The sequence below is a fragment of the Myotis yumanensis genome, unplaced genomic scaffold (genome assembly GCF_028538775.1).
Source record: "Myotis yumanensis isolate MYYU_CA2020_CCGP unplaced genomic scaffold, mMyoYum1.0.hap1 SCAF_14, whole genome shotgun sequence".
NCBI lineage: Eukaryota > Metazoa > Chordata > Mammalia > Chiroptera > Vespertilionidae > Myotis > Myotis yumanensis.
In genome coordinates, this window is record NW_027223765.1 from 25,832,188 (window position 1) to 25,847,095 (window position 14,908).

At 42.6% G+C, this 14,908-nt stretch overlaps 1 protein-coding gene across 2 annotated transcripts in view; it reads right to left on the reverse strand.

Annotated features, from left to right (window-relative positions):
* Positions 1-10,833: 10,833 nt before the first annotated feature.
* Positions 10,834-14,908, reverse strand: part of ACAD11 (acyl-CoA dehydrogenase family member 11) — a 72,186-nt gene continuing 68,111 nt past the window's right edge. For both annotated transcript variants that reach the window (XM_070433413.1, XM_070433412.1), the window contains 2 exons: positions 13,583-13,692; positions 10,834-12,456 (listed from right to left, as the gene is read on the reverse strand). In XM_070433413.1, coding sequence (XP_070289514.1) covers positions 12,342-12,456; positions 13,583-13,692 — 225 coding nt within the window. In that variant the 3' untranslated portion in view covers positions 10,834-12,341. The remainder of the gene's footprint in view (positions 12,457-13,582; positions 13,693-14,908) is intronic.

Below are 14,908 nucleotides of genomic sequence, written 5' to 3' on the forward strand. Positions count from 1 at the left end.
ATTTTTCCAACCCAAAATTAAGAAATCAATATTTTAAACATAAAACAGAACACATTTTTATTTAGTAATTACCGCAGGTAATGTTTACATACCAGTACTATATTATGCAGCATATCACTTTATACAGCCTCTGTTGCATCATTGCTCTCTTCATCACTGTTAGTTCCAGACATATCAACTTCTTAAACTTCTATTGTATCACTGCTGTCTTCTGAGTCACTGTCTATATATGTGAGATCATCCTCATAAACTGGTGGCATTTTCTGAGCTGACTTTATTCGTGTTCTCATGGCCAACCCTTCTCTCGTGAAATTTTGCCTTTCCTGTAAAATCAACAATGTTCATTTTGCTTGTAAACATTCTTGCCTAAACATTGAATAAGCTTGGTTGACACACATAAGCCACTCTGGCACTGCTCCATAATCCAAGTTTTAAGCCTCTGTTCCAAGTTTGCCCATTTTGTTTGTTTTCCTCTTAAGGCCGCCGCCTTTTTTTGGCACCTTAAGGGGTTGTTCTTCCTGTTTTCTCCACTGTTTGATCATACACTCAGTGGGAGGAGGTCCAAATTGTCTCTCTGCAGCTCTGTTTCCATGCTCTTTTGCATAGTTAATTACATTCCGTTTGAATTTTGCAGAGTAAGACAATCACTTACCAGCATTTATCTTTTTATTGTTTGACATCTTTATGGGCTCAGAATGCACTGTTCCCTGTTGTATCTGTGCACTCTCCAAGTCCACCTCCAATTACGGCATCAGCTGACATCAGTAACAATAAGGCTCATGATTGGAGGAAGCCTGTTTGACAGGTATGGGCAGGTACGCACCCACGGGGCTGCCTCCTCAGCTGACTTCCGTGTATAAGACACCCTTCAATTTTCAGTCTGATTTTAGAAAAATATAGCATCTTACACATGGAAAAAGATGGTACTAACATGATTCATTCTGTAAACAGATGACATAAACTTAACAGTCCCAATAAATATGATACTCTCTATTTTCTCATGACTTTCTTAACATTTTTTCTCTAGCTTACCTTATTGTAAAAATACAGTCTTTAATACAAATAACATACAAAATACATGTTAATCATCTGTTTGTTATTGGTGAGGCTTACAGTCAACAATAAGCTATTAGTAAAATTTTGGGGGAGTCAAAAGTTACACATTTTCAACAGTGTGGGGTGTTGGTGCCCTAACTCTGGTGTTGTTCAAGGGTCATCTGTATCTTTATTGAAGTTAAAAATGTTCCATCTTCTTCAGTCTAGTTTCTGAATCTATTTATTTAATTGCTTAATGTGATAAAATACACAGAACATAAAATTTGTAATCTAAACCAGTGATTTTCAACCTTTTTCATCTCATGGCACACTAACTACAAAAATTCTGTGGTATAACCAACATACATATTCATTGCCAATCTGACAAAAAAAGTATAACTTTGATTAATTCACTGGACAGCTACTGTGTTGGCTATTGGCATTTTTTCAAGTGGTTGTGTGGATTTAAGAGTTGAATTCTGTGTCTCACTTGTGGTCTTGTCATCTGGTCTGTTTAAATTAGAGCAAGGGAGAGGTAGCTAGTTATGTCGGAGCCAGCGTGGGCTCGAGTGGGGGGCCATCCTGACTGCAGTTTGTCTCTTAATGTGTGACCTTAAATGGGGGTCATAATACTTCCCTCATAGTGGTCTCCTATAGGTCCAGGAAGTAACTTTGCAAGAGAAGAGGAAGGCCCAGATATGTTCATGAAAGTCTTAATAAATAAGAATTAATGCTTATGTTTACATTTTTAACATTAAGAAGGTATATGGTTTATATAACAAGGTTAATGCAGTTCCTGTGTTTCCAGTTTTTCTCCAACGGCTGTAAATGTAAAATCTAATGTCTGTCTGTGAGGAACATGTGCCTCGTTTCCTGGCCCCTGCGAGTCTGGCAGTGTCTGTGAGCAGGAAGGAGGAACCCATATCCTCAGTCATCTTATTTCAGGCCAAAGTTTATGAAGATGTGGCTTAAATTAGTGAAGGAATGAGTCATTGTCTTCAAAAAGAAAGGTCATATGGAAGCAATTCTACAAATATTTAGTTGCGCATAAATTCATTGAAGTTGCTTCAACTAGAACTTCAGGCTCAAACCCCAGTCTCACACTTTAATATCTTACAGGCCTCAAAAGAGCCCTTTGTAGCCATGTGTCTGGTTTGGAGCCATTTCCTGGCTTTAAATGTAAGAGTTGGCTAGGGACTCTCTTGTCAGCCTTAAAAAAATCAAGATGAGTTCAGAGTATTTATGTGCTTCTTGGGTTTAGAGCAAAAAACTTGATCAGTTGTTACAGAGCTGGATGAAACCACATCCTTTAAGGGATAGGGACTTTCGAGAGCAGCGTAACCTGGTGGAAATCAGGCCTTAGGGTGAAAGCACACAAGTGTGTGCCTCCAGACAGGAAAGTAGAAGTTCCAACAGGGGCAAAAGAGAGAGAAGGAAAAACGGTGATTTGGAGAAAAGACAATGAAGAAGAAAACATTGGAAAAGAATGCTATCGTTAATACACTTAAGGGTTAAACATTACATCCACAAAAACCAACAGGATGCCACTTAAGAATACTTTTTCCAAGAATTAAAACCAAGTCATAGCCCTAACCAGTTTGGCTCAGTGGATAGAGCGTCAGCCTGCGGACTGAAGGGTCCCAGCTTCAATACCGGTCAAGGGCATGTACCTTGATTGCGGGCACATCCCCAGTAGGGAGTGTGCAGGAGGCAGCTGATCGATGTTTCTCTCACATTGATGTTTCTAGCTCTCTATCTCTCTCCCTTCCTCTCTGTAAAAAAATCAAAATATATTTTTTTTAAAAAGTCACGTTTTTAAAAAAAATTATGGAAGACACTGAGATGAAGTTGAGGAAAATTTCCCGAAGCACAGTAACAAGATACAAGTGGGAAAAGAGGAGGCAAAGTTAAATGAGAGGCCTGGTCCTAGAGGCCCATTATGCAAAAAATCTAGATCCAGGAAGAGGTTCAAGTTTTGAAAAGGAGATGTTATGGACTGAATGTGCCCCCCAAAACTATGTATAGACATCCTAACCCCCAAGATGATGGTATTAGGAGGTGGGGCCTTTGGTGGAGGTTGAATCCTCATGAATGGGATTAGTGTGCTCATAAAAGGGACCCCAGAAAGCGCTCTGTGAGAATACAGTGAGGGAGCAGCATTTGGAAACTGGAAACAGAGCTCTGGACACATACTGAACCTGCTGGTACCTAGATCTTGGACTTCAGCTTCCAGAACTTTGAAAAATAAATGTTTGCTATTTTAAGACACTAGTTTTTGGAATTTTGGTATAGCAGCCCAAGCTGCCTAAATGGGTGGAGGACACACTGAAAATTTCAAAAACTTTCTGAGAAAGGAGGAGTATGATACTGAGTGCCCAGCCCAATGGATGAAAATAAGCCCGTACAAATGCAGGTCATTGTGAAATTTTACAATATGAAAACAAGAAGTCCCTACAGCTTCCAGGGTGTGTCAGGAGGAGAGGAGAGCATTTCCTAGACAGGAACAAGAGCAGAATAACACTGGATTTCTCAACGCTGAAAGTCAGAAGAGAGCACGATGCCTTCAGAATCTAGGGAAAATGATTTCCCAGCCCAGATTCTAGGTCCAGCCAAGTTACCAATGAGTGAGGGGACAAAATTGACATTTCAAATGCACAGGGTCTCAGATTTACCTCCATGAATGTTTTGTAAGAAACTCCTGTGGGATGTTCTCCACTAAAGCAAGGCAGTCAAGAAAAGAAGCTGGGATTCTCCAAATAGTGGTGAGATGAGATCCTAAGTGAAGACAACAGCTTGCAGCTGACTGAGAGCATGACCAGACCAGACTGGAGCAGGTCAGAAGCTCTGGAAACAAATTCTTCAAGAGGATAAAATTGGTAAACTATGTGTTTGAATATACTTAGAGGAAGGACATTGATGTACCTGAGAGAAGAGTTTGGAAGAGTCAGCAAAATAATCATAGTACAGACGACACAATAAGGTAAAGTTCTGACTGACACGTACATAATTAGGGTGCTATTCTATATAATCTATATAATAAAAGCCTAAGCGACCTTTATGGCAGAACGACCGGTCACGGTTGCTATGATGCGCAGTGATCACCAGGGGGCAGATGCTCAATGCAGGAGCTGCCTTCTGGTGATCAGTGAGTTCATTCAGAAACTGGGCTCATGGCTGGCAAGTGCATCAGCCCTCTCGCGCCCCCGCGGCAGCGCTAAGGAGCAGTGAGCAGGTGGGTGGTAGGAGCAAGGGCTCCCAGACTGTGAGAGGGATGTCTGAGCTGGCAGGCAGATATCCCTCAAGGGGTCCCAGACTATGAGAGGGCGCAGGCCAGGCTGAGGGGACCCCCCCCTCCCCCTTAATGCACGAATTTCTTGCTCTAGGCCTCTAGTGTGATTATATTGGGAGAGTGAAAAATAGCGTGTGTGAGAGAGAGTATGTAACTTTGTGGGAGGAGAAGAAAGACCACATGAATTTTCTAAAATAAGAAATTAAAATAATCAAGAGACGACTCGCTGGAGAGAACCCTGATACCCAAGGACCAAAATTGGAGACTGCACAGAGACTGTCAACATTTAGAACATCTGCATGATTCCCTTTCATGTAATAGCCTACTGTTGTAATTTTAATCAATTAAAAGGATTGGTTATTTGAAAACAAAGGAAATCAGTAATGGCTGTAACTACAATCACTGAGAAGCAGTGTAACAGTATAACCATATACAGTCAAACCTCGTTTCTCTATGTCTTCCAGTCCCTTTCTGGGGTCTTCCAGGGTTTTGTGCCCTTATCTGGTCTTTTTACCAGATTTTCCCTTTGTGGTCACCATTTTGGCTCCTACTGCGCCCGCCTCATAGTTTTGCTTCCCTTCTGGCTTCCACTGTGCATTCCTCAGCAGAGAAATTTTCCCCACACTGTTTACTACACCCCCCCCCCCCCCCCCCCCCCATTAATCTGGAGGAGCGGACAGGTTGTCCCCTCTTGGCGGGGCAATGCTGCTATTCCCTGGAGTTTCTGTGGAACTAGCTTCCTAGTTAATCCATCTTAGTGTCTGGCTTCCTTCTCTTTTGTTAATATTAACAAGCTGCCTTCTGTAACAATTATACTCTGCCTGTAACTTTTCTGAAGATTTGAAATGTTTTTGGAAGAGAAACGGAGATGAGCAGTGGCGTCGTTGCATTACTTAGAAGTAGATAGCCAAGCGTATCTAACGTTTTTAAAGTTGCCTGTGGGACGGGAAATCAGCCTGTGGGAGGGTGGGGAGGAGGAACTGTTGATGCTTTTCATCACTGACTTTGAATGGTGATTTGACTGTTGAACCCTGACATGTACATCTTTGATTAAAAATAAACGAAGTTTTAAAAAATCAATACATGCTAAGGGATTCATGGCTTCCCCCCTGGTAGTGGAAAGTTCATTTAGCATCTTGGAGACAGAGACGGATTAAAAAGGAATGAAATGCAGCAATTAAGCCATTTGGGGACCCTTTACCCTGAAGCCAAAAATCTCATCATAAACAAATTTGCAGAGGATGGGTGGGAGAGAATAATTGATTATCACAATTTTGAATTTTATAAAGAATGCCTCCTTTTTCCATGACAGGATCATTATTCATTCCCACCAAGCTGCGAGGACTCTGGCTCAGAAGTCAACCACGTAACCCTAAGAGACTGAGTTAATAATCTTCTATGTATTAGGGCCACCCTTTTGTTTCCATTTGGAAACCCTGACCGCCCTGAACAAATGCCAGTTTCCCCCCCAGATAATCTTCAGGAATGGTAAACTAGGATCCCTGGTAAACTCAAAACACTTAGCAGTGAATTCTTTGTTGTGCTGAGTTTTGTTTTGTTTTTTAAATACAGGAAATGAACTGGAGTTCACTTTTTTTCCTTCCCCAGATAAAACCATGAAAGATTTAAAATCACTGTGCAACAGTTGGTTTTGGCTGCTAGCATCCATTTTTTTTCATTTCTATTAATGCCCAAGCCTTTCCCCCACTGAGTGTGACTTTGGGGAGAGGGTATCCTGTTGACTTCTGCAACTGTTAAAGAGACAGTCATGCTGTCCAGTACCATAGCCACTGGCCACAGGTGACCACTGAGTACTTGATCTGCTGCCTCCTGCATGCCCCCTACTGGGGATCGAGCCTGCAACCAGGCATGTGCCTTGACCCGCAGTTGAACTGTGACATCCTGGTTCATATGTCGATGTTCAACCACGGAGCCACACCGGCCAGGCCTGTTAACTTTTTATAGTTCAAGTATTTCTATTTGAAAATTCAGCTTCCAAATTAAGATGTGTTATAAATGTAAACCATACTCTGGATTTGGAGGGAAAAGTATAAAATACCTTATTGGTAATTTTTTATATTGGTTACATGTTGAAATAATATTTGGACATATTAGGTTAAATAAAATACATTATTAAAATTCCACACATTTCTTTTTACTTTTTTAATGTGGCACTAGAAAACTGTAAATCACCCATGTGGCTTGCATTATATTTCTCTCCTCTCTTCCTATTCCAGAACAGGCCAGCGCGGACCTGTAAGCTGAGTTTGTGCAACCAGATGCTCCTCAGAGCCTGAGCAGACAAGCCAAGGACAGAACTGGTGGGCAGGTGAGAGGAAGGTGAGCCCCTGAAGGGGTCGCTCTCCCTCCCTGTGTCTGTGTGAGACCCCCTAGACTCCTTAGCTTCCAACTCCACACCCACCTAACAGATTCCCTTTGGCTCACATTAGCCCATCTCTTCCTGCTGTTGGCAGTCAAACATCCTAACAGACCTGATTAGGATTTGGCAGGGAGTCTCCACCCTCAAGCCTCATTTCACCAGAATCCCTGGTACATCTTATTACCGCTCATGTCACAACACCGGGGCTGGGTCCATGCCAAGCTCCCTGGGGGTTCGGGTGCTCAGCCAGGGTGGAGAAGTATGGCTTTAGGTTGTCTTGGCCAGTGAGTAAATTTTATAAATCGCCACAATCAGATACTGAAAAGAGAAAAACAAAAATACTGTGGCAGGATCATAAATCCTACGTGTTCTTTGGCTGCCTTGAATTAAGCGAGGACACTTCCCGGAATCCTGTTTATTTGGGAAATTGGAAAATTCTAGCCATCACCAAGAATGGTTTTGTTTTTCTTAGGTTACCTGACTTCCCTCAGTACCTAGAACTGATTACAGCACCAGGAAAAATTTAAGAAGTAGATGTGCATTCCCCTGGATTGTTAAATACTCATTAAAGATCTACTTCATCTACTTATTAGCTCAAACTGCTGTGTACCCCCCACTGCTGGGGACACCAATGTCCTATCTCAGCCCCAGTTTTCCTCCACTTAATTGTACCCCTTTCTGGGTCTTGCTGCCCAACCTCTGTGATCAGGGGCTGGGGTTCAGGCTTTCTGCTTTGTTCTTTTGCAGACTGATAAATGCTTTTTCCTCTCAGCGATTGCAAATCAGGAGAACATCCATGCTCATCATTCATTCATTCATTCATTCATACTTTCTATTTAAAAAAAAAATTTTAGTAATTTTACATAATTCTATTATTTTTTAATCCTCATATTTTTTCAATTGATTTTTAGAGAGAGTGGAAGAGAGAGGGAAAGACAGAAACATCGATGTGAGAGAAACACATCGATTGGCTGCCTCCTGCATGTGCCCCCACCAGGGCTCAGGTGAGAAGGACCCTGCAACCCAGGTATTCACCCCTGACCAGAATCAAACCCGGCACCACCTGGTCTAAGCTACAGAGTGATATAAAGATGGTTGCTACTCATGCTGGAGTTGTAGGAACCCAGGAGAGGCCAAGCTGTGCACCGAGGCCGGCTGCTGCTAGTGCTGGGCCTGGGGCCACTAAGCAAGAGGTATGTGGCATGCCCAGGTCAGATGCCTCTTGTTCAGGGTTTGTGGATCTTGAAGCCAAGACAGGTCATTTTTATGGAAAAGCCACTGGAGATGGCTTTGGTAAGCCCACAAGTTGTCATTCAGTCATCCCCATTTGAGTGCCTACTAGAGTTCAGGTATGGTTCCAGGGACAGGGGACCCTCCACTATGCAAAAAAAGTGAGCAGTCTTCTCGAAATGTCAGGGTAGACCTGTTTTTATGTGTGTTAATCCTCACCTGAGGATATTTTTTGCATTGATTCTTAGAGTGGAAGGGAGAGAGGAGGGGTGAGAGATATTTGAGAGAGACATATCTATTGGTTGCCTGTTGCATGCACCATGACAGGGCCAGAGATTGAACTTGCAACCCGAGTATGTGCCCTAGACTGGGAATCAAACCCATGGCCCTTTGGTGGGCAGGCTGATGCTCCAACCACTGAACACACCGGCCAAGGTAGGGGAGATCTTTTCTGATTGGGCTGTACCCCCTTTCTCCTGGGGGAGGGATCATGAAGTGTCAGTGAAAGTGTGAAGCTGGGCCAAGGCTACCTGGCTTGATTAAAACAGGGCATTTGTTCATGAATACATTTTCTTTAAAAAAGTTTTATAAAGTGAAATGTATTTAAGACCTTCACTAATTTAAATCCCTTCAGAAGCCTGGGTAAGAAGTAACTTCCTTCTGAACTTTCCAGCAACTGTTGTAGCTTAATTAAAGAATGAAAAACGTGGGTTTTTTGCAAATGTTACACAACCTATCTATCAATGTACATAAATGCTGCTCTTGGACAGAATATGAGCAGGCCTGTGACGTGTGAATAGACCACAACTGAGGGAAGAGCTGGGTGATATGACCTTGGGGAAGCTGTTGAGGAAACGGCTCCTCCAGCATTAGCTGAACTTCCTATTATGTGTTCTCCAAGGTTAACTTGTGAACTGCCTCGACTCCCTGGACAAGCCCTGCCACGCCTTCCGTGACACTGTGTGGAGCCTCATGGTAACGTCCCTGTCAGACATTACCAGGCCCCTCCTCTCTGCTGCTGATCACACACAAATCTTGGAGGGCAAAGTGCTGACAGGGATTTCTCTCCTTCCCACATGGGTATCATAGAGTAACTTCTTATTTTAAAAACCATTTGGTTTCAGATGCAAAGCGAACTTCGCTGCATAGTGACACCTGGCGTCAGCCTGAGGAGATCCTAGAAATCCCTATGAGGCTCCTATGTTTACTGTTAGTCACCGCGATTGAGGCAAAGGGTTGCTTGATCTTACTTTATCCTTTGGAGACTGGAATTTTCCCTTTCAAACCAACCCTTACTATATTGTTCATCACATTTTATCTGAATGAAGTAAAGGTAGGGGGTTCAGATTTTATCCACTTTAGTTAACACATTAAGTGCCCTGTCGGTCATCGGTGACTGACACTATACTTTCCGTCCGGAAGACAAAACAGGCTGGGCGCTTAACGTGGTAAGGATATCTTTTAAGGCAGTGGTCGCCAACCTTTCGGACCTCACGGACCACCAGTGGTTCACGGGCCACCGGTTGGTGACTGCTGTTTTAAAGTACTTCATTGTGGTTCACAAATGTCAGTTGCTTCTATATGGCCTCAGTGATTGTCACAATAAACCCTTAGCCAGTGGTTCTCAACCTTCCTAATGCCTCGACCCTTTAATACAGTTCCTCATGTTGTGGTGACCCCCAATTTCATTGTTACAAATTGAACATAATTAAAGCATAGTGATTAATCACAAAAACAATATGTAATTATATATGTGTTTTCCGATGGTCTTAGGCGACCCCTGTGAAAGGGTTGTTCGACCCCCAAAGGGGTCACGACCCACAGGTTGAGAACTGCTGCGCTTATGCCGGAAGCCAGTCCATCCTTGCTGCTTGACACAGTCGCTGCAGGAAAGAAAGATCTGCACAGCATATGTTTCAATGGACCTGGCATATATAGCATATTGTTCTTAATATGTTTGCTCCCTTTAGCGCCATGTGTTTTAACCAAGGTCACCTCTCCGAGAAAGGTTGTTTCCCCAGGTGGGGATTTTTCCCTGAGGTTAGGGAGGGGATACAACCCCTTAATTAAGTGCCAGGCTGGTAGTTAAGCTACATAATCTTTACTCCCTGGAATGGAGATAAGAAACGCCCTAACCTTTGTAATAGAAATTGACAGGATTAAAATCGGCTGGTATAAATACGAACGTAACAAGACAATAAACATCAGATCCTCATCAGATCCTAACCAGAACCTAGCCAGAGAACATGGCAAAAGATCCTGGTCAGAACCTGGCTACAGAACTTCACTGGAGAACCTAGACAGAACATGGCAAAAGAACCTGGATAGAACCTGGCTAAAGAACCTGGTGACTGAACCTGGCTGGAGAACCTGGAGAACCTAGCTGTAGAACCTAGCGAGAGAACATGGCACCAGAACTTGGTTGGAGATCCTGACCAGAACTTGGTTGGTGTTCCTGACCAGAACTTCGCTGGAGATCCTGGAGGGAGAACCTCGCTATGCTGATGAACTGAAACCAGTTTCCATGTCATTCATTCTTCGCCGACTCCGTCCACACCTTTGGGGATCCCTGGACCCGTTGGGGTTGGACCCCAACACGCTTAGATGGTAATGGTCCTAAGGTTTAAAAGTTAATTCCAGTGTGTAGAAAGAAAAATGTGCAGAGAGGTCAAGGGTCAAAGGCAAATGTTTCAGAAGCCCACGTGACACACAGGGAACCAGAATGCAGGTCTTATTGCCGGACATCAATAAATTCATGTTACTGGTAAGCTTTCCAATAAAACAGTTTTATAGTTTTTAGAAGTACTTTCCTCTGAAAATTTAAAAACTTGACAGTTACTATTCCAATGGCTTTCACACTAAAAAGATAAAACAGATAAAATTAATTTAAAAGCATTACTATGAAAAAAGTAAATGTTTTTATTGAGTCTTCAAAATTTTGTGTGTATTTTACACTTAGTCTAACTCCTCACCCAAGGACATTTTTTCCACTAAATTTTAGGGAGGGAGAGAGACATAGATTGGTTGCCTCCTGCATGCGGGATCAAACCAGGTATGTGCCTTACATTGGGAATCGAACCCAAGACCTTTCAGTCCTAGGGCATAACCACTGAGCAACACCGGTCATAGCCTATACTTAGTCTATTTCTTAATTCAGAGGCTAAATTTTATTCAAAATACTTGCTCTGTATTTAAATTTCATGAAATTTACATTTGAAAAACCCATTCACTTACCAAGTTATTCCAAGCATACTTGAAAGTTTTCTAGCAACTGAATTAAGAACGGATTTGAATTAAAAAAAAAATAAAACATTTCCTCGGTCACCCTAGTCACAGGCCAAGTGCTCGAGGGTCACATGTGGCCAATGGCTGCCATACTGAACAGAGCTGGTTGAAGGGCCACCAGGAAGTCTGCTCTCAATAGGGTGGCATTCAGAGCAGACTGTCTTTAATCTCATCTCAAAATTAAGTAACTTTCTTGTACCTTAAACTATTCACTATCCCATCGACATTATTTATAATTACACTAGAGGCCCGGCGCACGAAATTTGTGCACAGGTAGGGTCCCTAGGCCTGGCGTGCGATCAGGGCTGATCTTCCCCGCTGCTGGCAGCCGGCCCTGTCCCCCGCCGGTTGCCCTGTGTGTGTGGGGCAACCGGGGGCCCCACTCACTCACACCTGCCTTGGCCTGGTGCCACCCCCGACCCCCAGTTCTACGTTCCCCATTGGCTATCGGAGCCTGCCGGTTGGGTGCAGCTCCTGCATTGAGCATCTGCTCCCTGGTGGTCAGAGCACATCATAGTGACTGGTCGTTCTGCCATCCAGTCTATTTGCATATTATGCTTTTATATATATAGATTTTCTCATAATATGCCATGTTTTCTAGTAAAGTTTAAACTGCATTCAGATTTTATGTATAAATGCTTTGTTGAATATGAAGCTTATGGTTATATGAACTCTAACATGACCCATTGGTCATGCATTTTTCTCCAATGACTCCAATGTTAAACCAACCCTTAAACAGCTGTTAAAAAGGAGATCCCACCATGTTTTTTATGAAGTAATGATTAAATATTTCTTGAATATTTTAGTGGAACAATTCTTAAGAATCAAAGAGTAAAAATATTATGCGTATGCTTTAGCTCTCCAATTTATTTCATTATCTTTAACATTTAGTATTTAAACACTCAACTAGTAAACAGTTAGGTATTAGACTGAATAACCATTTTAGAATTTATTTAACTTAATCTTGTGGGACCCCTGAAATGATTAAGCCCACTGATCAAAATAGATCCTCAAATTTTTACTGAAAATGAGTAATTACTCTGCTCAAACTGCTACAGAAACAGAATGTGATTCAAATTCTGGAGCCCATGCAGTTGTTAGGGGTGAGAGGGTGTTGCCTCGTTACACCTTGGCCCTCAGGCTTCTGGCTTGGTCTGCAAGCTCCAATTTTGCGATTGCTGAGAGGTGGACTTCATCTGGTCCATCTGCTAAGCGCAAAGTTCTCGTGAGGACATACCTGGAAAAACAAAAAGAACAGGGATGGCAGGAGTTATCAGAGAGGAACATGATGCTTTCACACCAGTCATCTGATTTTAAGCCAAAACTATTAATTTTCGAAGTCTGGCCAAGGCAGTGATAAGAAAAAGAGCACAGGGAAAATCAAGTAAAGCAGCCAAGGCCTTCTGAAATGCCATTTTAAGTTCTTCCCTTGGGACATGGCCCAGTGCAGTAGGCTTAATCTCAGTTTGCTGCAGGTTATTAGAATTTGGTAGCACTGAGAGATCTCTTAGGTAAGCCACAGGTGTAAGTATATAATACTGATAGTTCTTTCTTAAGGTCAGAACTTGATGGGGCACTGCTCCTGGGCGAGAGAAGGTGGCAGTGGAGGCGAGTATCCATTTCTTCCTGACTCCCAGCAACCAGAATCAACGGGAGATGGTCCCTGGCAGGTACTGCTGCAAAGTGGACCAAGACCTCCCTGTGGAGGTGATGAACAATCCTAAGTCTATACCTAAGCCTGGCTCTGGGCTCCCTTTGGCCTTGTTGCTTGCCCCTCCTCTTTTTCCTGGTTCAGAATGAACCCCAGTGTAAAAGTTAACGTAATTGAGTGAATTGGTCATCTATAATAATAAAAGCATAATTGACCGAACAGCTGTCCGGACAATCTTCCAGATGAAGCCAGGCTGCAGCCGCAAAGGCCTACTTTTGCACAAATTTCGTGCATAGGGCCTCTAGTCTATAATAATAATAAAAGCATAATATGCTAATTAGACTGGACGTCCTTCCAGATGAAGTGGGTCTGCAAGGGAAGTCCAGGTCCCGGGTGCCAGAGAGAAGCTGGTACTGGCAGCCGAGGGAAGGAAGGTCTACTCTTGCACAAATTTCATGCATCAGGCCTCTAGTTGTAATCATAAGACCATCTTTTTTGGTACTGAGCTCTATATTAAAGTACCAACGTACCCTAGTAGGTTTGGCACTGACCTCCCATGCAGTCTGTCTATAACTAGTACTTTATTTAGCCTTCAGTTATACTTTAAGTTAGTATCTTTATTTCCTTCTTAAACAGTTAGTGTCAAGGCAGCTGTAGATTTTTAACTCCTAGCCTATCAAATGCAGATGGTTATGAAATGGCACCTACTCACATGTTAGCCAGAGGGTAATCCTGGGAAACACCTGCACCTCCACACACTTGGATGGCCCGGTCAATAATTTTGCAGACGGCCCGAGGGGCGGCCACTTTAATCATTGCAATCTACAAAAGCAAGACACAAAAGGAATGTCCTTTTCTTTGACAATACACCATGTGGCAGAATTTGATATGATCAGTATTTTCTTTGCGAAATAACAAGGGAACTTTTCCACAGGCGTTCACCACTAAAACAGGATCTTCGATGAACGCCAGCAGAGAAGTCCACTGTAATGCAGCTCATGCCATATTTCAGTCAATACGACCTTCTGAAAAGAGGTATCTCTTCCAAGTCACACTTTATTAATTTATTTATACCTTGCCTTTGTTTCGGAAAGAATTTCAGGCAGCTGATAAATTACATTCATCACCTTAGGGATCATAAAAAACGTTTTTTAAGAGTTTTCAATTATCTGTTTGTCTTAGCAACTTTATTGGCTTTTAGAAATAAGTGATCATGTTCTTATTTCATATAAGCCAGAAATAAGGAAGGGTCAAGATGTTTTATGAAAAGTATACACAGTGCTGTACATTTTATATCATTTTGGCCACACTTCACCAGAACCCTAGGCCATGGCATAGACAGAAAGGTTAGATACTGTGCCCAAGGCCACAAAGCTAGCAGAAAGGGACATAGTGTGTACAATGCCAAGCCAGTATAAAATCTAGGATTTCCTACTTCCTATTGCTGTATGTAAAGAATGCTGAAGAACCTAGTCAGTTTGGCTGAATGGATAGAGCAATGACCCGCAGACTGAAGGATCCTGGGTTGGATTCTGGTCATGGACACGTATCTCGGTTGCAGGCTCGATCCCTAGCCTTCCAGTGGTTCTCAAACTTCTGGCCCTTTAAATACAGTTCCTCATGTTGTGACCCAACCTAAAATTATTTTCGTTGCTACTTCATAACTGTAATGTTGCTACTGTTATGAATCGTAATGTAAATATCTGATATTCAGGATGGTCTTAGGCGATCTCTGTGAAAGGGTTGTTGGACCGCTAAAGGGGTCGAAACCCACAGGTTGAGAACCACTGGTCTAGATACATGCAGAAGGCAACCAATTGATGTGTCTCTCTCACATCGGTATTTCTTCCCCTCCCTTCCACTCTTTCTAAAAGTTAATGGAAAAATATCCTTGGATGAGGATTAACAAACAACAAAACAAAACAAAAGAATGCTGACGATATTTGCATCCTGAAAATCCTTCCCTAAAGCAAGGGCCATACATCTATAATCTTTAAACCAAAATCACATGGAAGCTTCAGAATGCCATCAAGGCACC